This window comes from Lolium rigidum, chromosome 6 (assembly GCF_022539505.1).
Source record: "Lolium rigidum isolate FL_2022 chromosome 6, APGP_CSIRO_Lrig_0.1, whole genome shotgun sequence".
NCBI lineage: Eukaryota > Viridiplantae > Streptophyta > Magnoliopsida > Poales > Poaceae > Lolium > Lolium rigidum.
The window spans coordinates 346,841,233-346,864,209 of record NC_061513.1 but is presented as its reverse complement, the minus strand read 5'-3'; the positions used below and the strand labels follow the sequence as shown (position 1 = coordinate 346,864,209).

The 22,977-nt window shown below is 44.2% G+C and overlaps 3 protein-coding genes across 3 annotated transcripts; 2 read left to right on the top strand and 1 right to left on the bottom strand.

Annotated features, from left to right (window-relative positions):
* Window positions 1-1,041: 1,041 nt before the first annotated feature.
* LOC124665558 (nuclear pore complex protein NUP35-like) lies at window positions 1,042-5,868 on the bottom strand. The gene is given in 4 exon segments (XM_047202955.1): window positions 1,042-1,500; window positions 3,761-3,872; window positions 5,300-5,652; window positions 5,654-5,868. Coding segments are annotated over 4 exon segments (972 nt in total). The 5' UTR covers window positions 5,831-5,868; the 3' UTR covers window positions 1,042-1,170.
* A 1,343-nt stretch (window positions 5,869-7,211) lies between these two features.
* LOC124661059 lies at window positions 7,212-13,751 on the top strand. Its single transcript, XM_047198920.1, has 11 exons — window positions 7,212-7,421; window positions 7,527-7,571; window positions 8,652-8,708; window positions 8,893-8,962; window positions 10,185-10,226; window positions 11,216-11,289; window positions 11,496-11,566; window positions 12,238-12,323; window positions 12,475-12,575; window positions 13,213-13,274; window positions 13,358-13,751. The coding sequence occupies exons 1-10, from the start codon at window positions 7,212-7,214 to the stop codon at window positions 13,270-13,272; spliced, it is 816 nt and encodes a 271-aa protein (XP_047054876.1). The 3' UTR covers window positions 13,273-13,274; window positions 13,358-13,751.
* Window positions 13,752-17,670: 3,919 nt separating this feature from the next.
* Window positions 17,671-22,016, top strand: LOC124660740 (homeobox-leucine zipper protein HOX29-like). The gene is made up of 16 exons (XM_047198555.1): window positions 17,671-18,281; window positions 18,400-18,515; window positions 18,656-18,746; window positions 18,848-18,943; window positions 19,045-19,158; window positions 19,240-19,323; window positions 19,411-19,566; window positions 19,699-19,773; window positions 19,872-19,978; window positions 20,063-20,255; window positions 20,334-20,519; window positions 20,613-20,690; window positions 20,850-20,984; window positions 21,082-21,401; window positions 21,488-21,596; window positions 21,695-22,016. Exons 1-16 carry the CDS (start codon window positions 17,916-17,918, stop codon window positions 22,001-22,003), a joined length of 2,535 nt encoding a protein of 844 aa, XP_047054511.1. The 5' UTR covers window positions 17,671-17,915; the 3' UTR covers window positions 22,004-22,016.
* The last annotated feature ends 961 nt before the right edge of the window (window positions 22,017-22,977 follow it).

Here is a 22,977-nt window from a genome sequence, read left to right as displayed (position 1 = left end):
ATATGTCAACACAATATTAAGTATAGAGAGTTAATATATTACGAAGAGATCTAGCCAGGTCTACTGAGCCAAATTCAACATTATTGGTTGCTTCTAGTGGTAGATCGGACTGCACAAATCATCTCTGCGAGTAATGTACCGTCCCACTTGATTTTGCTATTTTAAGAAGGAAGCTTTTTTACGGACTTCTCAGAAACGCGGTTGCATGCGATGATTCTACTGATGCATTTACTCAAACCATTGAAGATAATCTTGTATACAAATCTATTCTCCTCACCTGCTTACAACTATTTTACGTGTCTTTTTATTGATCTACATAACTGTTTTTCGATTAATGATGAGGTCAACATGGAAAACATTTGCATTGACGATGTGATTCCATTTAGAACTCGATTCCGAGTTTCGTTAGTTGCAACTTTCCAATTTGTTGTTTATCTCTATACTCCTAGGTTGAGGAGTTCTTGATTTGTCTCTTTTTACCTATTACTAAGCTAGCAATTTCATCTTCATCTTTGGACCTTTTTAGAACAATTCTGAAAAATTCATCTCACCTTGTTAATCGGTTAAAAAATTCTTTAACATGTACCTTCATCTTGCTTTTGTCCACAACTCTCGTAGTCTCGTCTTGTTAGATTCTATTCAAGAATCATAGACCAAGTGGTTACAAGTTATTTGCATTTGTGATCATGTAGATCAGATCGTAGACAAAGTGGTTACAAGTTATGTGCATTTGTGGTCATGTAGATCAGATTGAAATTATGTTTACCATGTTGAGAAGAGGTGAGAACCACCATTGCTAGCACACAACCACATGTTGAGAAGAAGTGAGAATCACCATCACAAGCACACACAACCAAACACAATAGCATTGCCTCAGTAGAGCTCAAACACTGGGCTCCTGCTCCTGTCCTCATGCAAAATAATGGAATGCAAGTCGGTTTCTTTGCCTCCTCGGCCCAGATCACAGCCCACCAAATTGGGCAAATAGGCAGAACGTTGTATTGCAATGGTACATAGATTATATTAGACATAGAAGTGTCGTACGCAGAGAAGTTTCGCCATCTTAAGATAGTCGAAAGCCAGTTAACACAAGTCTGCAACCAATAATCACTAGCCGCTTGCAAAAGCAAAGAATACTTTTTCTTCCAGCATCAGCTTTGACAACAGATTTTATAGACCAAACATTAGGTCCATAACTTTGGACAACGCCGATTTTGCTGGGGAAGCAATGGCTCCAGAAGCACTGCGGCTGCTCTCGTTGCAGCCGCCATTTTGCATGGCATTGCTAGGCAAAGGTGCGAGTGCATTCCTGGTTGCGAAGCCGCTCGGAGCTACAGGCTGGGATGGAAATCCAACTGATGCGCTGCCTTGGTAGTTCTCATTGGTGCTGTCGTTCAGATACTGTCTCTGCCATGGATCCACTTGCTTCACCCCAATGATAAGAACACTGTTTAACTGCTGACCATGTTTGGCGAGTGCTTTCTGTGCATCACGACGGCTCTAAAAGTATACATAAAAAAGATACAGATCAGTGATGAGATGTATCAACTTTGAGCCTCCAGTGGAATTTTCATATATTTAGAAGCTGTTGACATGTAACTTAAGCACATTAGCATGGCCCCACGAGAAATTATTGGTGGTAGCCTGGTAGGCAGAGTTTATCACATCAAGGCACTGTGCAATGGTACAAGACAATCAAAATAAATGCAGACCAACATCATTTCGTATGATATGCTGATATACTAGATGACTAAGAGCATCTCTAGCCGTGTCCCTCAAATGGCGTCTAGGAAAAGCGCCGGATCAGCCATTTGGGGATGCCGCCGCTTCGTGCCGCGTACCCCAAATGTCGGACGACTCACCAAAGCACGAAAGCCAGTTAGAAAATGGATTCCCCAAACACTGAAAATATGATGAAAATTTAGTTTTTCTTTCAAATTTTGATCATATATATCAAATTGAATAAAAACGGCTACGAGTGGCCCCTATCCTACGCACTGTCCTTCGGGGCACCTGACGGCCCTGCTGCCTCATCGCGGCCCACCCACTTTTGCCGCTCCCTCCGCATCTCCGGCGCAAGAGCAACGTTTGCGCACCTCGCCGTGGAGCCGCTAGCGCTCGTCCACCATGACGCGGCGAGCCCCCTCCTCAATGAGCGCCCGTTCGACGGAAATGCCAACAATGCACCCCCCACTATTCCTCGAAGGCGCCCTCATTGCTGGCGCAAGCATCGTCCTGCCCCTTCTTCAGTCTTTCGAGACTCTAGGATGGCCCTCTACTCCGCCATCTTCTCCTCCGAGTCCGGCCCGTCGCTCTAGCTCTCCAGGTCGTTGTCGTCACCGTCCCTCTCCTCCTCGGCGGCACTGCCGCCGCTGCCACTTCAACGTCCATAGCCTCTTCCACCGATGCGGCGACCGCCTCCTCCTCCGCGTTAGCTAGGAACTGCGCGTCCATCTCCTCGTCCTCTAGGTCGTTGTCGTCGACTTCATACTCATTGAACCCAGGCTCCAGAAGTGGCACAGGTTCTCCGGCCGGGGAGGTGGCAGCCAGGGTAGGGACGGAGGTGGAGGTGAAGGTGAAGGACTGCTGCAGCCATTGAGGCCAAGCATGGCATAGGTTGTGGTGGGGCTAGAGAGGAACGACAAGTTTATATAGGCAGATGCGGCGTGGGAAGAGGCGGGGAAAGGGCGGGCAGCGGCGAAGTGTGGGGAGGGGCAGCGCTGACGGGATGTCTCGCCTACCGCTGCCTTGGAAACCGTCACCACCATTAAGGAAAAGCTGCGGCACTTCGGTTCTGTGTCAATGACACGGCTGGCCCACCACCAGTTGCCACATCGCGCACACTTTGCGTCCGACGCCCCTTAACAGTGTAGCATGGACGGGCAGGGGGTGCCAGACACTCTATTGGGCCGCGCCGGACCAAATCGGCCATTGGGGCACGCGGCTGGGGGCGGTCAAATGTCACGCACGCCCCAAATCGCTTTGGGGGACTGTTTGGGGGACGTGACTGGGGATGCTCTGAAGGAATTGTTTTGTCACCCACGATTTGTTCTCATTTATCAGTACTTTTATATTCTGAAACATATAAGAAGCTAGAGGAAAACAGGTATATGTAGTTGCTTCTGTGATTAGGAACTGCGCCTAAGGCAGTTGGTGGGACTGTATGAGGTGTTGATGTTTATCACAGCAACTCAGGTTTGAGTTGCCCTCAGCCGAATTTGATTGCCGGTGTATATATCAATAAAAGCTGCTTAGTTTCGCACTTTCGCTTAGAAGTAGCTAGTTGCTTCTGTAATCACACCGAGTGTCCTACACTTCTTTTATAATTACATTCTCAAAAAAACACGAAGCAGGAGGCTTTCAGGAAAATCAAAAAGTATGCAAAGAGCAACAAAAGAGGGAAGCATACACCAAAAAAGGAGCCAGAAATTCTAAAACCAAGAGAGTGTAGGTGGGACAAGTGGGATAAGAGGGATTCTACTTCCACATCCCTAATTTAGACTATAGACCCTCATTTTCGTGGAATAATTGGGATAATAAAAATCGGATGTATTAGAATAAGTGGGATGTGGAAGGAGATCCCTCTTATTCCATTTGTCCCACTTACACATCTTAAAAGTAAGGTACAATTAGCACACATACAACTGTATCTATCATATAAATTTACTTTGTGGTCTTGTTCTTGAGAAAACTTTTCATCATGGGTAGGGAACAGAGATTTGGCACATTATGATGTAAAAAAAGTTATATCAATGTTTACCTGATACAAGATATGCATCCAGTTCGCATTCCTCGGACCAAGAACATGTCTCAAGACTATCCCACATTTCTCAAATTCTCGCAGTACCAAGTTGGTGTCACCAGGCAAAAAACTGAAAGCAAGAAGGCATACATAGATTATTAAAATGAAATTTATCGCAGAGCCTAAGGATTTGAATCCAGACAGCAAAACCAATCCATAAATCTGATTATGCATTGAAGATAAGATTTACTTTAAATGAGATAGCTCCACAAAATAAACAATTACATACAACAACGAGAATCATGTCTGAATATTGAAAGCTGAACAGATGCAATAGTATAAGTGGCACTGCAGGGTTATGGTCTTATGAATGTGTGTTCATCAAATCTCTGGCAATCCAAAGATATCAATGGAATCATGAGCACGTATGGATGGTTTGTCTAACTGCATAAGTCCATCAAAACTCAGAATGTAGATGCAAAACTAGAACATCCCAATAAAGATTACTTGAACTATTTACAACGAGGTTGCTTGTGGTTCTCATTTCCCAATTTCCTAATTTCGGCACGAAAACTCAAATAATCACAGATTATTAGCAAATGTTGCTCTCTCCAGTGGCATGCTCACAAATGAGCAAGTAAGCAAGCACGGAAAACATCATTCCTGGGCACGAGACTAATACATCTATATACTGGTATTAAGTCACGTCCATTTGCATTCTCTCAGGTAAATATGATCTACAGGTAAACTAAGAAAATCGACAGTACATCGCGACTTAAAAACTATCAGGAAACCAGTTAATTTTGGATGGTAATCTAATCATAAACTCTACTCTTAAGTGTGCTGTATTAATACACAGAAGACAGAACATGTCTTAATAAGATAGAGCAGCTACCTAATACACAGTTGAAATAACAACAGAAGTGTATCACTTCATCATCAGAACACCAATCACTAAAAACACATAAATCAGTGTGATCAAGAAAAATAGCACAGAGAATCAACTGTCGTGTTATGAGTTTGGTCAGAGTAAGAGAGCAATAGGTAACAGCCTAATCGTAACGTGTCCCTGAATGACAGTTCTTTGGCCAATGGATCTGCAAAAGTTCAACAAGCCAACAATTGAAATCTTGGTCTCAGCTCTTCATCCGTGGGGTATTTGGACGTTGCTTCGAGCATTCATATGGAGAAACTAATGTCAATGATCATTTTTAACGAGTCTTCTGTTTGCAGCTAAGGTTATATAGATAATCTGGGCATCACTGTATCAATAACACACAACTGGATTTCAGAAAACCATAAATCCCTCAACAGCATCAGTTGTATCACCACATGGTTCTCTCGAAACGCAAATAATTTCTAGAGGCATAAATAATAGAATTACAAATCCTTTGCACACTTATTCACTTAAGTCACATATCTTAAACATGGCTATACAATTACAAAACACAAAGCAGTCGAGACATAGATATGACTATATGAATCCAGAGTAAAAATTCCAGCCAAAACCTAGTGCATTTGTCCAATCGAATCAGCAAGAGGAGAGGCCACACGTACCCGAAAACGGTGACCCATTCCTCCTCGTCGACACGGCCAGTGGAGAGAACCGAATCCCTGGGCATCTCGGGACGCGCAACCTCCCTGGGCGGCGGAAGTGTGATAAGCGCCACCTGGAGCTGTTGCTGCTGCTGCTGTTGCTGCCCGGACGGAGTCGGCGGGGACTGCTGCTGATGCACGACCCCGTCCACCGGGGAGCCATCCCTAGCCTTCTCCTCCCTGGAGGCGGACCACCAGGCCGCGGGGGCGGGGGACCCGTTGGAGCGGAGCGGGGTGGAGAAGATTCCGCCGCGGGTGGGAGGAGGCGACGGGGACCCGGCTGCCTGCGGAGGCGTGTAGGGCGGCGGGGACGGGTGAGTGGCGGGAGAGGTCGTCGAGGGAGAGCAGCGGCGGAGGCGGCGGCGGGGTGGAGGCTTGCGCCTCGCGGCGCACTGACGCCGGGGGCATGCGGAAGGACGAGGATACCGGGGAGGAGAGGTCCCGGAGGAACGGCGACTGGTGCCGCCGGTGGTCCGGCCTGGTTGCGCTCATCGCCGCCGGCGAGTTGGAGGACGGGCGAGGAGGAGAAACCCTAGCAGAGGCAGTGACACGGTCCAGCGTGTGAGCGTGGGCCGCCTTGGGTTTATCGAAGGTCTCTCGGACTGGCGCCCTGGCCCACCTGTCAGCAACTTAGAGCAACTCTAACAGAGACCATAAAAGACCTAAAACTGAAAAATAGCCGTTAGTTTACTTGTTCGGCCGAAAAACGGCGCCGATCAGTCACGTAAACGATCCAAAATAAAAAAAAAAAGATTTCAGGGCGCGAGATCAAAAATCCAATTTGACATGTATTTGTAGTGGTTGAACTAGCGAACCGAACATGGATCCATATCTTGGGCGCGCCGAATTTTCACCTCACGCAATCGCTCAGTCTCTCCCTCCTCCTCCGCGCCTCCAGCACACTCCGCTGCCCCCATCGCCCGATTCAGCGTAGCCCGGCGAAGCTGAACTAGCGTAGGTTGCCCCGCATCCCGCCCGCGGTTCCCGCTCAGCTCCGGGTCCCGCCGTCGCCGCGCGACCGAATCGTGGATGAGCTCGGCCGACGAGATCAATGACGTCGATCTGTTCGATTTGTCGAGATCGGACGATTCTGACCTCGGCGAGCTTGGATGCCACCATCCTCCATCTCTCCGTCAAGAAGCTAGAGGACCGCGCGAAGCTGCTGAATCGGAGGGGGGCTCGGTGATTGGCCAGAACCACATCAAACGAAATCGCCTCCTCAACCACGAGCAACTGATGGAGGACTACTTCGCCGAGGTACCTACCTATCCGCCCCATCTATTCTGTAGGAGGTATCACATGCGTCATAGTTTGTTCGTCACAATTTTGAAGGCAAGCGAAGCAAACTCAAATTACTTCAAGCAACGTAAAAATGTTGTCGGCGTGATGGTTTCAGCCCCTTTCAAAAAGTCTCGGCTGCCATGAGGGTGATTACGTATGGCATTCATGTGAATTACACCGATGAGTATCTTCAAATTGGTGAAGATACAACCATAGAATCCGTACGTAGGTTTGCTCGCATGATTATCAAGTTATTGGGCCAACCTATCTTCGAGCTCCTAATGAGGATGACATAAAAAGATTGATGGAGATAAATAAGAAAAGAGGTTGGCCTGAAATACTGATAGAAAGAATTGTCCCAAGACATGCATGGTACTTGAGGCCATCATCGCTGCCGGCGAGTTGGAGGAGGGTCGAGGAGGAGAAACCCTAGCAGAAGCATTGGCAGGGTTAAGGATAAGTGTGTGAGCGTGGGCTGCTTTGCGTTTATCGAAGGACTGGCGCCCTGGCCCACCTGTCAGTGGATCTGAATTGTAATCATCTTCGGATTAAAAGTTCAAAGCCGACGACAGCGTCCCCCGTGTCGAAAAAAATGGAGGTTGCGACGGCGACGGAGGCGTCGGCGCCGGCGGGGAGCGGCCGCGCGAGCTGGCAGAGCCACCCGTTCCCGTGGCTCGACCTGGCCATCTCGGAGCCCTACTACTTCCTCCACCTCCTCGCCTTCTTCTCCTACTTCGCGGCCCGCTCCACTGCGCCCTCGGCCGAGGACGACGGCGAGCTCCACGCCCGCCTCATCCGACGGGTGAGATCCCGTGACTCCCGCGTGTAGATCCGGATCGTGCCATTCCGCCAGTGCGCGAACTGTTTTGGCTCATGCGGATCGGTGCTTGTGCCTGTGTTTCTGCAGGAGATCCAGGCGGTGCTCGTGTTCCTGGTGCTCTTCACGGTGAAGGTACGGTGTGTAGTGACGACTGTTAGTGTTTGTTCGTAAACGTTCCTTTGTACTGTACTGGAATTTGGCAATTACATTGGGTGGAGTGGAGTACCGAGTTGCTTGAGAAAGAGCGCTGGAAATGTACAATTTCCAGGTGATGCGAACATGAGCTTAGATCCATTATGTGATATGATGCTCAACAGTCGGTTGCTGTTACGAAGGTTCACATTTGGGATCAGTTAGGCCGCAACCCACAGAGTAGGGAACAATTTCAGATTTGAGTGAAACTTGAGTTGTTCTGCTGTTCAGTAGGTGTAGTGATAGTGTAGAGGAATCGAATTGCCACATGTTAAAGTTCGTGAAAAAAAAATCCAGTATCGGCATGTGAAATGCAAAAAGGATTGCACTGCACTAGGAGGACTTTCTTTTTATTGCAGTGTCTGCAGCTATGTTAAGTTTCTTGACAAAAAAAAAGGCAGTAGCAGTGCAGGAAATATAGCAATAATAATGGCGTATGTAACATACATGGAAATAACATTGTCCAGTTGGGAGACCCTAGGTGAGATGCAATGCCACACCACGTTGTAGATTTGGGACACGTGCATTATCTGTTTTTGGCGGAAGTGGATCATTTGTTGTGGTGAAAGATAACTCGTAGTAGTCAAGGTAACATTTGCATGGTGTAGTGCATAATAGCATATCATGCTGTGGAGGTGTTGAATTTACACTTTGCCGTTGTTCAAATGAAAGGCACTCGATTTTTTTTTGGTTGTGTGCATGTATCACACGAACTGTCACTTAAGATCAACTAATAATCTTAAGCTGGCTATAAGTTTTCTACAACGTGGATAATGGGAGAGGGATTACTCTTGAGCCATCAAATAGTCGAAGGCATATGCATCTCCCTTATGGAAAAGTAGAAGCTCCTGAAGATGTTTCTATTTCCTATTTTCCCAATCAAACTAGGTCAGGCTTAGCAGATTTTGAAAGAGGAAACTAACATCGCCACTGCAGACTTGTTTTCTGTTTTGAGATAATTTTCTATAAAATGAGTCATTATAGAGAGGCTCCTAAATATTTTCTCCTTTTGCTTTGCAGATTGTGAAAGAGGAAAACTGGGAAACTTTCATTGCTGATTCATTGCTGTATGCAAAGGTGTGTTCATGTGGAATTATTTTCTTCACTTATTATTTTTATTTATTGACCTATGAAGGAGCAAATCACGATATCTTGGTTTAGTTTATGTGTGGCAAAGTGGACTACAGGTTTAAGAAATCGTTGTTGTTCAATGCCACTGTGAATATCATAAGGCTTCTAATGTTCCTGTTTTTCTTTGTAGGGCCTATTGTTGGCAGTTACTTTTGTTATTGATTACAAGTTGTCCATCTGCTACTTACTGGCATTTGTCGGTATGCTTTTGTTTATCTGAGTTTTATTATTGTGCAAACATGGTCATATTTGTGTACATAAAGAGCAACGTAAAATAACTGTGGAGTTTTATATTACCACCTAACAGTTCATTGTGTGTGCTTTATAGGCATTTGGCATGCAATTCCCTTCTTATCTGAAACTCATATAGTGCTCATTATGTGGTTCACGTTTCTGGTGTATTCAGATCATATTCATGAAATGTCGCTTTCCCACTGTCTATTGGACTGGTGTAAATATTTTGCTATTGTCCAACATAACTAGTAAGGTGTATGCATCAGTCGCTTAGGTAGATTGAAGTAAACCTTTGTATCCTTGTCCTGCACTAGTAATCCTTGTCCTGGATACAGAATCTGTCTATTTCTTAGAATGAAGCTTTGAGCAGCCAATACACATTGGTTATACACTAAAGATGCTGGAGACGTGATGTACCAAGTGCCAGACTATAAATGAGCCAATGTTCAGTAGGTGCACTTGTTGGACTGTGGAGTTAACTGGCTACATTGTGGTGGATTTATTTCTGAAAGATTACTCATCATTTCCTATAAGCACCAAGTATGTTATACAATGAGTGTCAATTGCAATGTAACTTTAGCCCAAGTCCTCAGCAAATTATCCCCTGCTTCTATCACAGCATGGAGGACAATAAGGATGGTCCTTCTCCATTGGCACCATCTTCGGTAGGCACATCGAACAACTTGCTCAGTTTTCTAGCTCATGCTTGTGAAGAAGGTTGATATTTGGCGTGGCAACATGCTCCCAGACCCATCAAGATCCTCATTGACTGGCTACTGTGGCGATGCTATTTTCAGTGCTCATTGTCATGATTAGCTTATTTCACAGTCACTATAGTACAATGTGTAGTGTATTATTTTGTTGTATGAACCATAGCGCTAGCCATAGTAGCAGACACATTGATACTGCCAATGAGGGACATCTGATATGGGACACCCTGGTTGTGGATTACCTACTTGCGCTCCTGAACTTTAATGATTTCAGTCCAGAGGCTTCTTAACATTCATACTTTAGGTCCAAAATGTATTCATTTTATGTTGGAAGTCTTGACACATATTGTTTTAGCATCATAGTTTGAGAAACTCCTTGGATGCAATGTCATTCAGACTGTTTCAGTTTGCACCCTTTTTCACAAGTTTTCTTTTGAACTTTTCATAACCGTTGCTCATATGAATTTTCCTTCTGCAGTTATATATGCTGTAGCTCAACAACCGCCTTATGATGGTTTAGGTATGCTTGATGTTTCTATTTTAGAAATTTAAGCATGGAAAGTTATGCACAGTGTTGCACCTTGGTCTTTATACGTTCATATGTTTATGTAGTAATTCTCTGGAAGTTGAACTGTATTTCTAAATTGTATGATATGCTTTCAGTTAGTATTTGTATGTTTCAGACCGTGAATGTACTACTTCACTTCTTGATTTAAATAAACACTAATTCATCTGTTCCATGAGCTATTATGCCTGTTATAGTTGTGAAGATGGCAATACTGCCAAGTGAGATATATCCGGCTTAGGACACACTAGATATAATATAAATTACGTACTTGGTAATCATCTGTAGCTAACAAGTGAAATGGCTGCCAATAGAGTTCTGAAACAATGAAACTAATACAAGAGGGAGACATTGCAAAAGTTAATTAAGTAATAGTTGAATGTGGCATTTCTATTTCCAGATGTCTTGGAGACTGATAGCTAAGTGGGCAATACTAATACCCTGCTGGGCATCCAAAGTTTGTGGTGTACTGAATGGAACACTATGCTCTAGATTGAAGGCAAACCAGACTTGTCCGTTTGCGCAAAGAGGCCCAATCTGAAATTTGCAGCCTAAATATTTCTAAATGTGCTGAGTTAACTGGGGATTACCAGTATTGCTAACCTGAGACAAAACACTTGACATAAAGTTGAGCTGAATCAAAATTATTAGTTAACGACTACAAGTTGAATATGCTATGCTTACAAATTGGTTTCTAGTTCAATGATTTGTGTTCTTACTAAGCGAGAGTACTACTCTTTCCTTATAGTACAACTGGTACATACATGCAAGTTCTACTCTAGAAAAGCGATGACGTTGAATCATATCTGTTCTTAATTAGTAGTAGTTAAAGTAACCATCTTCCTCCTTTTCAGCAAAAATGTATTATTTCCTCATTCTCACTATAGTATTAAACATCAGTGCAGTTTTCTCTTAAGTTGGAGTTAAGATGTTTATTTTTCTAGGTCATTCAAATCATCTGACCCCGTTGCAACTGGAAACCATGCTAACTGAAGATCCAAAAACACGGTTTTGTCTGGTAATTTGATTTACATGTTTTCTCATTGTTTCCTCCCATGTTATGTCACCAGCAAACTTTTGTTTCCTGCTTTGATTTTTTTTCTGAACTTCTGCAGTGCTTGTAGCAAAATATATCCCAGTTCCATTATTATGTCTGTTACTTCAGTGAGTAGGGTCGTAAGCAGAATTTTCTCATTGTTCAATTTGTTATTCTAATTTTAACAGGTTGAGTTCCGGACTTCCTTTTTAGCGAACTGTATACAAGCAAGCAGCGTTCTGCCTGAACTCTCTAACATGTAAGTGTTTTCGGGGCTTCTTACTCCCGGGCCGGGTTTATATTCGACCTTTGCAGTAATTTACACCCATTAACTAGTATGATTAGCCATTAGCTGAGTATTACTATTATGAGGGCTCCTTTGATTCATAGGATAGAAAAAACATAGGAATAGGAAAAACATAGGGTTGAGATGTCATGTCCATTTGAATCCTATGGGAAGATGAAGTGTGTTTGATTGTAGCAAAGGAATTTTTCCATGAGGTATGACCTAATGTTTTTTTCCTATAGAATTTGCACTACAAGATTCCTATAGGATTAATTCGTATATGATATATGTTCCTATGAATCAAACAACTTGTATAGGAAAATTTCCCATAGGATCCAAATCCTACACAATTCCTTTACAAATCCTATAAATCAAAGGAGCCCTGAGAGGTTGAATCTTAGCTGGAAGTGTGGGGTTTTCTTGTCATTTTTTTTTTCTTTGCAGCTTCATGTCACCTATGTTACTTAGCTTCTGGAATACATTACTACTTTACTGATTAACGAGCTAATGTTTTCCCAGTCAATCTCAGCATTATTTGTTTAATTATCTATCAAATTCTTTCTGAATTTCGTTTGTTCTGAGTACAATATGGGTTGTACTTTCTATATATTGTGATGCGCAGTTTGATTATTCTATTAATCCAGATACTCGAACAAGAACATTTCTTTTGGAATAATTGATCTCGGGCATTTCCCAAATGCTGCACCAAGATTTGGAATATCCATGTTGGGTAAGTTTTTGTTTCATTTTTCTGTCAGTTATGCTCTTCTCTACTGGGTTTAGATGGCCTACATTTCAGTCTTATATAATCCATGGACTCAATATTCTTTGTCTTTCTTCCCATGAGGGTTACATTCACTCGGTTAAAATTCATTACACAGATCATCTTCCCACATATATACTGTTTGACAAGGCGACTGAAGTTGCTCGGTTCCCAGAAATTGGAAATGCAACAAAAGTATTTGTGCCAAAAGTTACTAAGGTTTGTTTCCCCCACTTTCTTCTTTATCTGCACTAATATGATTTTACAATACCTTTGAATTTTATCAGTTTGATCAACCCATCCTGTAGCAGGAGAATCAGTATAGTGTGCAATTTACACAACTAGATGATTAACTGAAAACACATTACTTTTAGGCATATAAAGAAAATCAGGAGTTGACATTAAGAATTTGGACCATGCATGTTTTGTATAAAGAGCTTCGTTATTAGAGAAACTGGTTATTCCAACTGTGGAATCAAATAACCCTATGTACTAAACAGAAAAAGGAAAAGAAAAGTTGAGTGATAAGGTAGCGTTGATGTCATTGAAATATGACCTACCTAAAAGAAGCTGTGCTCGGCAATATGACATCAAATTTCCCTTCCGTTTTAGTTCTGACAAAACATCTGGGTGGTTATCTGGCATTGTACCTCAGTCAAAGCACCGATTAATGAGATGATAAACACCTCAACCAATGATAGAACTCCTGAAACTTCAGTTAGCTATACTGTCCTCCTCAATGGCCATATTGTGAAATTCAACTATATAAAGCGCTAATGATGAGGTACAACTATGTGGTATTGCTTTTGTGAGGGGTGTCTGATATAGTGATATTGTGCCAATATATTTCTTGCAGAAGCTTCTCTGCCAGCACTTTGATCTTGACAGGCGACTGATTGAATACCTATCTACCTAGTTGTAAGTCGGCCAGAGATAACTTTCACAGTCCTTTCATTTCACTGTCCAGAGAACACCTGCTAATCGAATGCACCTTGTCATAGGATCCATCATATATCCCAGGTGTCTCAGAATTGAAGGTGCCAATTCAGACAAGATAAATTGACCAGACAGTTGAGTGGCAGCGATCACTTCAGGGGGTGTATACTCAAGCTTGTTTTATTCGGTGGGTTTGGTTGCACCATCCAATCCAAGGCCAGTATACTCTTGTGGCAACAAATATGTTTCACATCTCACTACAATCTGTCACTTCATAAATTCTGGAATGTTACTGCCCCTGTAGAGATCTTGTAATGATTTGCCGACTATGCTTTGCACTGCAGTAGTGGTCAATCCAGACACGAATCGTTTCCGCAGAGCAGTTGTGTCTCGGAATTTGTTCGGATCTCGTCACCTTTTCCAAGTGGTAATGGCCTGCGCGGTAGGCCTCCCTGTCTCCCCTTCAACTCCATTTTCCATGACCTGCCATGTGCCTGATGCTTTTCCCTGTGAACTGCATCTTAAATATGTGCTTAGTGCTTCTTGATAATCCTGATTCAACTTATATAAAACTCAAAGCATTGCATTTGGCCACCAGCATTATCAAGTGGAGGAAAAAGTGGGATTTTGGTGGCATTGTTAACAAAAGCTGACTGCCCAGTAAAAGAAGAGATTGGTGGTGGGATAGAATAGGTTTGCTGGGTGTTCAAAAGAAGGGGGAATGGGTTGATAAGATCACCAAATAATTATTGTTTTACAAATCTGGGTTGGCCTAAGAGGACCACGGATGGACGATTAGCTTAGAATAACACAAAAGGTGTGCATATCCAGGCCATGACACGTAAGACCCAGGTTAGTGGTTGGTAGTGGGATAGGACAAGCTCTAGCTTTTTAGCTTTGGCAGTTATTAATATATAATTATCATTTTCATATGTTCTGCAGCAGAGTATCTCTTCTCCTTAGAGTGGGAAAGAAAACATGGAGTATCTCCTTTTTGAGTTTTGATATGAGAGAAAGTGTGGTCTTCGCAAGTGCCATGTGGACCAGTACTCAATAGTGGGTTGGCTTGCAGCTGTCAAGCTGATAGCCTGCAGCCCCCCTTTCCGGTTACCTCCATTAATACAGTATCATTGCTACGTGATGCAGATGTGAACTAAAATGTTGTAGTGTCGTGTAGTGTAGATTCAGTTAAATCCACATCAATCTAGGTCCTTCTGATTGCACATTCCTGTAACTTTTTGTGAAATTGCTCAATCCATACATATAAGATAAGGAATTTGAAAAATGTAAGGTAGACCTCATGGAAACATTATTTGTGCTATTTGGAGCATCAACATATATCTTTCTAGGACAATAATCTGGTTTTGTGCTATTTGAAAATGTAAGGTAGACCTCATGGAAACATTATCTGTGCTTCAAATTGGCTATGGTTAGACTAGAGAAATTTACCCTATATGGAATCACCTGTGCCCTTATGGAATGCAATTTTTTAGAGTCCATATTAGCTGTACATTTTTATAGGAAGATCCTGCATTCTGAGCAGGCTCCTTAAGTAGCTAAGCTACTCCTACATACTTGAGGGATCAGGAGAAAGGCACATCTTCAAAATCTGTACAAAAAATTGTACTCATTAGGTTCTTTCTCTAAATTCATGGTAGACCCACCTGGAATATGTGAACATTAGATCCATATTCTGTGTGCCCAAACTACCCTGAAGTGAAGCAGAATATGTACGAACTAAGCTGATCTTTATGAAAATCCTGCAAAATTTATAGGTTTTGAATATGTATGTCCATTTTTCACTGGGAAGCTACATGCCCAAGTGTTTTGATCTAGGTCTGAAACCTTGAGAAGAGGCAAAAGAGATGTCTCCTGAATGAACTGTGTCCGTACTGAAAGTCTGGAACCAAAGTAAACAGTAACATGCCCAGCAAAGCAAACAGTAGGAAAGAAGCGGTAAAAGAAGCATGGGAAAGAAAGGGAAACCCTGGCCGGATTTCTAGTTTTATACCAGACGCCGTGGCGTTGCTGACACCGAATCTCCATGGGGAGGATCGAAGTCCAAGATGCGCAACTCTGCCTTTAATCGGGCTCCAATTGCCGAGGAAAATCCGCTTTCTCTTCGGATCTTCTGCGTTTGCACACCTGCAAGACCCGACCCGTTAGTGTATGTTAATCTCACTCTGACTCTTCGTCATGCCATTCGAAAATCAAACTCTGCCTCCCTCTCGCTACAATGGCGCAAGGTGCCGACGGTTGGAAACCCTCGGCGTAGCCGTAACAGGCTGTCGGCGTAGGCTACATCCTTGGCGTAGCTCCTTGGTGAAGATCCTCCTCGGCAAAGCCACGTGGGTTATCGGCATTGACTTGGTCCTCAGCATAGCCCCTATATGCCCCCTATATGCCGACGCTGGCTATCGGCGTCTAGACCCTCGGCGCAGGCCATGCTATCCGTTAACTTCAATTGTTTCTTTTTTCAATTTTTTTAACCTCTCACATGGATCAGTTTAACTCTAACTACATTTAATCTTAGGTCAAATTACACTCATGGTCAAACTTCCTCACACTACTCTAGCTATAGCACGCTTAATATTTTCGTTCCTTCCGACACTCATGGTCAAACTTCCTCACACTACTCTAGCTATAGCACGCTTAATATTTTCGTTCATTCCGGTTGAGCTTTCATGAAAAAAAAACAAAACATTGTTGATAATAATGCTATAGCAATCCTATTAACCCTTAGACTATGATGTCGCAACTCTTTATTATTTTGAATTTTAAAAATTATTTAAATATATATTAATGGTTAAGTAATAGTAATATTTATGCAAGATGCAATTATTAATTTAAATTCTTTCAAAATAAATATAAAATCATGAATTTTTGGCAAAAACTAAATTTTCATATTTTAATTTAGAATTTTGAGAATCTAAAAATATACCAACCGGGTAAGCCCGGATGAATTCAGATGTAACTTTTTGAGACGATCATTTTGATAGGTTATATATTTTTTCATTCAAATGATAATGCCATTTTAGTGAAGAAATAAACTGTTTTTGCAAAAAAAAAAGCCAAAATTCAAATTTGTTATGCCGACCGATGTAGCTCTAACACCGTGACAACGCCGTCATGGCCTGACTTTGGAGGAGTGTGTGTCCCGGCCTACGCCGAGGGTAGCCGTCGTCGTAGCTTTGCCTACGCCGAGGGCGTCGCTACGCCGACGGCTCTCTTGGCGGGCTGGCCTGGCCGGGCCATACGCAGACGGCCCCGACTTTTGGCCGTCGGCATATCAGCAGGCCGTCGGCGCCTTGCGCCATTCGTAGTGTCTCCAATCTCGAGAAAAATTCTCTGGTTTCGTTCAGCCACTTTCACTGTTTACTGTTTCAGCTTTCTGCTTCCAAAATTTGTCACTATAGTATGGAAAAAAGAGTAGTTTGGAGTAAACCCCAAAAGTACATATTCAATATGAACAAACAATTCCAGATAGCAAAAATGAATGAATGTTCTGATTTCTAGCTAGTTGATGAGTTTGAGTGCTTCTGTAGAACAGAGATCAGGGAAGGGATTGCGCCTTGCGCGCGTGTGCAAGAGGGCCATTGTATTTAGGCGAATTTACGCAAATCTACGAGGAATATCCGCGGCTGATTTCGGGGATCGAGAGCTCACGCCCTGAGTCAGGGGGAATGTCTCTTGAGTGCAGCGCTTGCAAGCAAAAATATATTGAAAGGAGGGCAGAAAAAGATAAAGGAAAAGGGATTCCTGTAACCACTGCTGCTAAATTTTTAGGTTTCTTCTCTCTGTGTGTGTGATGCGCAAAGGAAAAAAAGGTGCAGCTTGTATTCTACCGATAGAGGAAAAACTAAATAAAGGAAAAGATAAATTAAAGCTTCGAATCTGCTAAAGCATGTGCAGCAGAAAGCTTCTCGATTATTAGCGTAAACTAGTATCTGGCACATCGTTACGCTAAGCCTTGCATCATACTGACTCTTATCTGGGCATTTTCCATTCACAGTGATCAGTGAATTAGTCCTCACTAACTCCGAATAGATCATAAGTTAAAAAGGTTCATATAGACGTGCAAATTTTCATCAAATTATATGCGAGTTTTGAACTGTTTCCACAAAATTCTTACAGATTTCGCCTGAAGTTCGTGAACTGCAAATCAATTTACTGTTGTTGGTGGGAGTGATCGAGGGATACGAATTTCAACTTTTGCAAAAATGCATGCCGGAATTGGGTTGGAGGGGTTTGCACGGAACTTTCCTTTTCCAAAATTAATAGCACGCGCGCGCGGTTGGTCCGATCGAGTTCCTTAATTTTTGCTTCTTCTTTAAAGAAGATCGAAGAGCCAGGGCGACACACAGCTCGTAGACCCAAAAAGCACGGGCCTCCTTGTGCTTGCCGATGCCCGGCCATTAGAGGAAAGAAACCGACCGGCACCGGCGCTCCGGCCATGGACTCTCGCCCCCTCCCACCTTCCCCATGCTAGCCCACATGCTGCTGCTGCTGCTCTCTTCTTCTTCACTCCACTCCACTCCACTTGCTGGCGCCGGAATTCTTGACAGTCAGCTGAGAGTACGTTGGTTGGGGAGGAGCGATAGGTAGATACGTGTACTGTGTACGATGGTGACGGCGAGGGAGGCCAGGGAGGCGGCGATGGACCCGAGCAAGTACGTGCGGTACACGCCGGAGCAGGTGGAGGCGCTGGAGCGGCTCTACTACGAGTGCCCGAAGCCGAGCTCGCTGCGGCGGCAGCAGCTCGTCAGGGAGTGCGCCGTGCTCGCCAACGTCGACCCCAAGCAGATCAAGGTCTGGTTCCAGAACCGGCGATGCCGCGAGAAGCAGCGCAAGGAGTCGGGGCGGCTGCAGTCGCTCAACCGCAAGCTCACGGCCATGAACAAGCTGCTCATGGAGGAGAACGACCGCCTCCAGAAGCAGGTCTCGCACCTCGTCTACGAGAACGGCTACTACCGCCAGCAGACGCACAGCGTACGTTCTTCTTCCTCGATTGCCTCTACTCCGTCTCCGACGACCTCCATGATGAGAGTTCCCTGCAACTGCTAGCGCTGACACTAGCTTTCCTCCTCCTCTTATGTTGCCGTTGCAGGCGGGGCTGGCGACGACGGACACGAGCTGCGAGTCGGTCGTCACCAGCGGCCAACAGAACGTCGTCGTGGCGGCGCCGCAGCAACAGCCTCCGCCGCGCGACGCGAGCCCTGCTGGGTACGTATGCCTGCCTGCCTGACATCATCCGTTCTTGTATTCAGCTTTTGGCCATGTTCTTTTTTTGCTTTATCCTACAGTCAGGTAGTTTGTGTGCGAGCGAGATGTAGAATATGGTTTTTCAGCATAGTTTCCTGCAGATTGATGTCTATCGCCGAGGAGACTTTGACGGAGTTTCTGTCCAAGGCCACCGGAACCGCCGTCGAGTGGGTCCAAATGCCTGGGATGAAGGTCCGTTTCCTCTGAATTCCACTAGTTTCCTGCTTCTGAATTGTTAACTTCTTGCATGGTAAATGTGCTCAACCTATCTTGTCATGGTCATCGATATGCAGCCTGGTCCGGATTCCATTGGAATCATTGCCATCTCGCATGGTTGCGCGGGTGTCGCTGCGCGAGCTTGCGGCCTTGTAGGCATGGAGCCTGCTAAAGTAAGCTCATTGCTTCTACTTTTCTACATGTCCTTCTCATTTCTGATTTTGAGAAACTCAAAGAACATGTTCCTGATTTTTGTTGATCTCTGCCAACTCAGGTCGCCGACATTCTCAAGGATCGGCCACTGTGGATGCGTGATTGCCGGTCTATGGAGGTAGTGAACGTGCTACCTGCAGGCAGCAATGGCACGATTGAGCTGCTCTACATGCAGGTAAGAACTGCTTTGTTAACTGTACTATGAAACCTCTTCAATGATGCCATATCATGAACTTGAGATTTGTTTCATCTCTAGCTCTACGCTCCAACGACACTAGCGCCTGCTCGTGATTTCTGGTTGATGCGGTACACCTCTATTCTTGACGATGGAAGTCTAGTGGTGAGTTGCTAATCAGCAAATATTCGTGTCCAGTTAGTATCATAGCATGTTTATGTGTCAGCTACTTGACTGTCTCTTGCTCTGAAGGTCTGTGAAAGATCACTCAGTAGCAAGCAAGGAGGCCCAAGCATGCCCCTTGTCCAGCCGTTTATTAGGGGTGAGATGCTTCCCAGTGGGTTCTTGATCCGTCCGAGTGATGGTGGAGGTAGTGTGATTCACATCGTTGACCACTTGGATCTGGAGGTAATAACAATTCAGTAGAAATGGTTCAAAAATAAATGGTTCAAAAAAAACAATTCAGTACAAAACGAAAAATTGCTTCGCCTTATAGTTCATGTATCAAAAACATTAAGCTACTTCGTGCTCATATTACAGCCTTGGAGCGTGCCTGAAGTTGTAAGACCACTGTATGAATCGTCAGCCATTATTGCCCAGAAGATGTCGATGGCGGTACAGTAACATGAACTGTACTCTTTTTTTATTTCCGTGATAATTATTAATCTGTAGGCATAAACATTATCTGAAATAATTCAATTTTGCAAATACAGGCACTGCGCTATCTCAGGCAGGTAGTTCACGTAGATACTAATTCTGTAATCACTGGATGGGGCAGACAGCCTGCAGCCTTACGGGCTCTGAGTCAAAAGCTCACAAGGTTGGGCTCTCAAACAGCACAAACAAATTGCTTTTCATTAATCTGTTGCCATAAAGAGTGTAATTGATTTCACACGTTTTTCAGAGGTTTCAACGAAACTCTTAGTGGACTTGCTGATGATGGATGGTCTGTAATTGAGAGCGATGGCGTAGATGATGTTTCTATCTCTGTTAATACATCGCCGAGTAAAGTGATAGGTTGCAACGCAGCATTCAGTGATGGTCTACCCATAGTTAGTACTGGTGTTCTTTGTGCGAAGGCGTCGATGCTGCTGCAGGTTAGTTTCATGACAGCCGAGTTTTTTTTTCCTGAACAAGTTTTCTGATTTTAACATCGATTCATGTAATGCCTGTAGGATGTCTCCCCACCATCTCTCCTGCGGTTTTTGCGGGAGCACCGATCACAGTGGGCTGACAGCAGTTTAGATGCATTCTTTGCTTCGGCGCTGAAACCCAATTTCTGCAATTTGCCTATGTCTCATCTTGGGGGATTTAGTGGTCAGGTCATACTTCCTTTAGCACACACGTTTGACCCTGAAGAAGTAAGTTGCTGCTCTTCTGTAAATTTAATAAAAATATCTGCTCCATAATGTCCTCTTGTTCGATGTTGTAAATACACAATTTCTTATTTTCAGTTCTTGGAGGTTATCAAGATAGGAAATGCCAGTAACTATCAAGATGCAGTCATGAATCGTGACCTTTTCCTGTTGCAGGTAACTTTTACTTGCTAGTGCCATTTTTGCATAAGTTAATTTCACTACCGAACGGAACCAGATAACCCGATGCACATAGCTCTATCATATTTGTCAACTGAGCTTTGGGAAAATTATTTATCTCCTTTATATAACTTGTACACTGGATTGAAATGGCAGATGTACAATGGAGTAGACGAGAACACGATAGGCACTTGTTCAGAGCTTATCTTTGCACCCATAGATGCATCTTTCAGTGATGATTCTCCTCTGCTGCCTTCTGGTTTTCGCATCATTCCGATTGATTCTCCTCTTGTAAGTATATATTTCCACCCAAACATGACATACATTTTTCAACTTGAATCTATCGAAGAAGTATACTTAATCCTCTAAGGCTGCATATGTTTAACAGGACACATCTAGCCCGAACTGCACACTGGACCTTGCGTCCACCCTTGAGGCTGGAACACCCAGAAGCAGGATAACTGGTGGTACCGGTGTTAACTCGAAGGCTGTGATGACAATTGCATTTCAGTTTGCCTTCGAGAGCCACCTGCAAGACAGCGTTGCGGCCATGGCGCGTCAGTACATGCGCAGCATCATCTCGTCAGTGCAAAGGATAGCGCTGGCGCTGTCATCCTCACACCTCGTGTCTCACGGCAGCAGCCGTCTCCTCCCACCTGTTACTCAGGAGGCAGAGACACTCTCCAGATGGATTGTTCAGAGCTACAGGTTTGTGGTGTTGTAGTATTTACCATGTTAATTACTCACTACAGTGTGTTTGGTTGCTTATGTACTGATGGTGCTGGCTTGTGCAGATTTCACTTTGGGGCTGAGCTCATTAAATCCGCAGATGCTAACAGCGGCGAATCGGTGCTTCAAGCCCTTTGGCATCATAGCAGCGCTATACTATGCTGCTCTCTGAAGGTATGTTTCAGGGTTTAGTCTCAACATTTTCAGCATGTACTATTTGTCATCGTCTGTTGACCGGCTCTACTGTGCTCCTATGTACATCTCCTATGCAGGCCATGTCAGCGCTGACATTCGCGAACCAGTCCGGGCTGGACATGCTGGAGACGACTCTGGCAGCGCTCCAGGACACCACCCTGGAGAAAGTCCTGGACGACCAAGGGACGAAGAACCTCGTGTGCGCCGACCTGATCGCCAACGTCATGGAGCAGGGCTTCGCGTGCGTCCAGGGTGGGACCTGTGTGTCGAGTCAGGGCAGGCCAGCGTCGTACGATAAGGTGGTGGCGTGGAAGGTCCTCGACGACACCAGTGGCGCCACCCACTGCATCTGCTTCGCGTTCCTCGGCTGGTCTTTCGTTTCATAGATCCTTGTTGTTGCTGTTGTTATTGCTAGGTCTCGCACCACATGTTCCTGTGATGTAGTGACTGCGGACTGCAGAAGATGGCGATATGTGTCTTGCTTTTCTTTTTTTGCTGGAGTGCATGCTTCGTGCATCTTGTTTTTCTAAGCTGTACAAACCTTTTCTCGCTACCAAGCTTCCTACACTCCCGGAACCACCTGACGAAACTTGTGCCGCACGGTCCTTTTTAATTTACTCGAATTTACTACAAAGTTGTATTAAATCAAGTCAATTAAAAGAGACTGGAGGGAGTACTTGTAAGAATGAGAGACATGAAGGAAAACCCAGTTTACACACCTTTTCTGTTCCTAGAAATAGTTCTGAATTGATTCATCTCCTAAACTACTGAAACATGTGTTTTTCATGGTCCGGACTAGCAGCTTTTCTATCCTACTCTTATCATAGATTGTATTGTTAGGTCCAGAATCTTCGAGATTTTTCGCCTCCACGCTACTATCGAACTCATTGCTTCTCCTCTTTTCTCGAACATAAAAAAGGTTTTTATTCAACTAGCAACATTTTACAAAGAGGAGTGTGAATGGGTTCACACTAGACATGGATAGAACATCTCTACCAGGACAAAGACCTGTATCTGAAGACAGGCACCTAACACTAACAGCTAGGGACCTAGTCTGAATTTTGCATGCTAGTTTTGCCTGATGATGTGCCTTTACATTGAAGCATCTGTTGGTATGAGATATACTACTGCCACGGAAAGCTGATGATGTTTTGAATAGCTGCAAGGATAGGTCTAATGACCCAAGGACCCGAGTCCTTAAAAATGGATGACGCCGTTGCTGCTGAAGCCAAGATAGAGCAATCTATGTAGAATCTTGGTTCATGTATGTGGAGACAATCAGCTAGCATGGTAGCTAGAAGCAGCCCAAACGCTTCAGCCTAGAGTAGAGAAGACGCTGGTGGTGACAAGGCCCAGAAGC

What these genes read in the sequence shown, in the direction of transcription:
- LOC124661059 (XM_047198920.1), top strand. Translation starts at nt 7,212, where the DNA reads ATGGAGGTTGCGACGGCGACGGAGGCGTCGGCGCCGGCGGGGAGCGGC. An exon ending in TGGTGCTCTTCACGGTGAAG is followed by an intron (nt 7,572 to 8,651) that starts GTACGGTGTGTA and finishes TTTGCTTTGCAG; the next exon opens with ATTGTGAAAGAGGAAAACTG. An exon ending in CTGCCTGAACTCTCTAACAT is followed by an intron (nt 11,567 to 12,237) that starts GTAAGTGTTTTC and finishes CTATTAATCCAG; the next exon opens with ATACTCGAACAAGAACATTT.
- LOC124660740 (XM_047198555.1), top strand. Translation starts at nt 17,916, where the DNA reads ATGGTGACGGCGAGGGAGGCCAGGGAGGCGGCGATGGACCCGAGCAAG. An exon ending in TTCCGATTGATTCTCCTCTT is followed by an intron (nt 20,985 to 21,081) that starts GTAAGTATATAT and finishes TATGTTTAACAG; the next exon opens with GACACATCTAGCCCGAACTG. An exon ending in TGGATTGTTCAGAGCTACAG is followed by an intron (nt 21,402 to 21,487) that starts GTTTGTGGTGTT and finishes TGGCTTGTGCAG; the next exon opens with ATTTCACTTTGGGGCTGAGC.